The sequence below is a fragment of the Sphaeroforma arctica genome, assembly GCF_001186125.1.
Source record: "Sphaeroforma arctica JP610 unplaced genomic scaffold supercont1.252, whole genome shotgun sequence".
Lineage (NCBI taxonomy): Eukaryota > Ichthyosporea > Ichthyophonida > Sphaeroforma > Sphaeroforma arctica.
Window position 1 is genome coordinate 1 of NW_014040306.1, and position 2,269 is coordinate 2,269.

Here is a 2,269-nt window from a genome sequence, read left to right on the forward strand (position 1 = left end):
TATTCGTATATACGTAAGGTGTATACAGCTCTGAATCTGCTATAAAATCCACCACGTGTTGTAGTCTGCAACCGCGCAAGTTAACATGGCTCAACATTCAGAACTTTAATCTCAACAGAGAGAACAAACATCAATTTTTCATCATTATAGAGATAAACATACGCTGGGAATTTGCTGCCCAGATCCAGCTTAGCCGTATTACGGTGCACGCCCAAAACCTTGGCCCGAGTGAGGATGCCCTTTGTCTCTGCACCCATTCTACCAAACGGAGTGCGTGAGAAGACATTGTAAAAGGACCGGGGTGAAGATGTGGCGCTACTGTCCTCGTTTGTAGCTACTCCCATAGCAGCTCGCAACGCAGGGCTTTGTGTGGCCAGAGACCGTCTTTGCACAGTGATCGCACTGCGGGATGCAGTCCTCGCTGCTGTCGTCCTTAACATGGTAGCTTGGGCGAAATATATGTGTGTGTGTGTGTGTGTGTGTGTACACGTGTGTGTGTGTGTACACGTGTGTGTTTGCGTGTGAATGCGGATGTGTGTCCTTAGCACAATAATGATTCTTCTATGTGTTTAGCTAAAGATACTTATACACAACTCGTAGCCTTCCAAATCCAGTCTCAATACCTTCGAGTAGAGCGGATAAATAGGGCTCTTGAGAGATGCTTTCTGTAATATTTTGTGGTAGTTTGTAGGATGTACTGGGTCGGGACTCAGGACTCGGTGGGGGTTTGTGTATTTAGTTTTACATACTCCTATGTACTATGAACCCGAATTTCGCTACCCCACGCATGACACTGATGGTAAAATACGCTTTTATTTGTAGTAAACCAGAGCTATATTTATTTCAGTCCCTGAAAATAGTCCACACAAATAAAACACATCGCCTACTTTTCATATTGTTGAATATGATTTTTACCCTCTTTTAAAAGTGATCACCAGCTGAATTCCGTCCCAAGGCCACAGAAGGGTCCACAGTCCACACTCTACAGTCCACACTACACAGCTAAAAAGTAAAAATACAATAACAAGACGACGAGAGAGAGAATCACAAATTCACAATTTTACCGAACTTTGTCGTACTTTTTTAGAGTGCTCACAAACAGTAGTGGAGTCGCACACTCGAGCGGCGACTCGGCGAGACTTGGGCGAGACTCGCGAGACTGCGAGAGTGTCAACTGTCTATATTCTTCAAAGTATATAAAAATATAAATATGTACACAACAACTTCTCTTGAGTGGGCCACTGGCCAGTCACTAGCAAATATACTATTCATAGCGGGATACCGATTTGATTTGTATATTTCTGATGACACCTCAAAAGGCTCACAGCTCACAAAGCCACACGATTGCAGAATACAGACTGCTGCCAGGAGACTGGAGAGTCGAGACTGGAGAGTGTGGAGAAGGAGAACTGGGGAGACCAGTGGAGACTGCTGGAGAGCAGCACTGGGCCTGATACAAGTGTGAAGTGGCAGACCGTTCTAAAACACTGTAAACAGCCGGTTCAACTTTATACTGTTTTTTTGTTTTGTTTTTAAAAAAGAGGGGTTTTTTAAGGTATGAACCCAACAAATATCTCATACGTTCAAAAAGTAATAGTTTTGCAACCATAGCTTGACGGCAGCGCCAGCACGTGTACAACCTAGCCATAGCAACCTAATATCACACAAAAAAAGTATAATCGAAGAGTAATGCTCTATGTATTCTACCAACTATTCTCCGTTCACGGTACGCACCTGCTAGTAGCCTTATGTATGAATGCTTAACATAGAGTCAAACGACTAGTCTGTAGTTGGAGATCCGTATACATACTTGTACATACTTTGCTTTGCGAAGTACTAGCACGGCAGTAGCTGTTTAATCTACAACTACCGCTGCACTGTATTTTTAGTACATAGTCGCGTAAATATGCAGGCGGCAGCAAACATATCGGGGCAACGCCTCCAGCTCCTCTTGTCACATCAACTATTTACAGATGAATTCGAAACTATTGATGCTGATACTATAGGTTCGGTGGTAGACCTAATAAACCTGCACCGTCTTGTTGAGGTGAGTTCCGGTCCATAAACTCTTATGCATAACCTCTCGCGTACTACATTCCTTCATTATTTTATCTCTTGTAGCTTTCAATTTATTTTGATGCAAAAGTAGTGGATGTATGATCTATTATCGAATGATATATATATGTGTGTGTGTGTGTGTGTGTGTGTGTGTGTGTGTGTGTGTGTGTGTGTGTGTGCGTCATGTATATATGTATATTGTATATATATA

The 2,269-nt window shown here is 42.7% G+C and overlaps 1 protein-coding gene across 1 annotated transcript; it reads right to left on the reverse strand.

Annotated features, from left to right (window-relative positions):
• Positions 1-162: 162 nt before the first annotated feature.
• Positions 163-440, reverse strand: SARC_04466 (hypothetical protein; the record flags this gene model as incomplete). The annotated part of the gene is made up of 1 exon (XM_014301697.1): positions 163-440. A coding segment is annotated over one exon (278 nt), but the record flags the coding sequence as incomplete, so codon positions are not given.
• Positions 441-2,269: the final 1,829 nt, after the last annotated feature.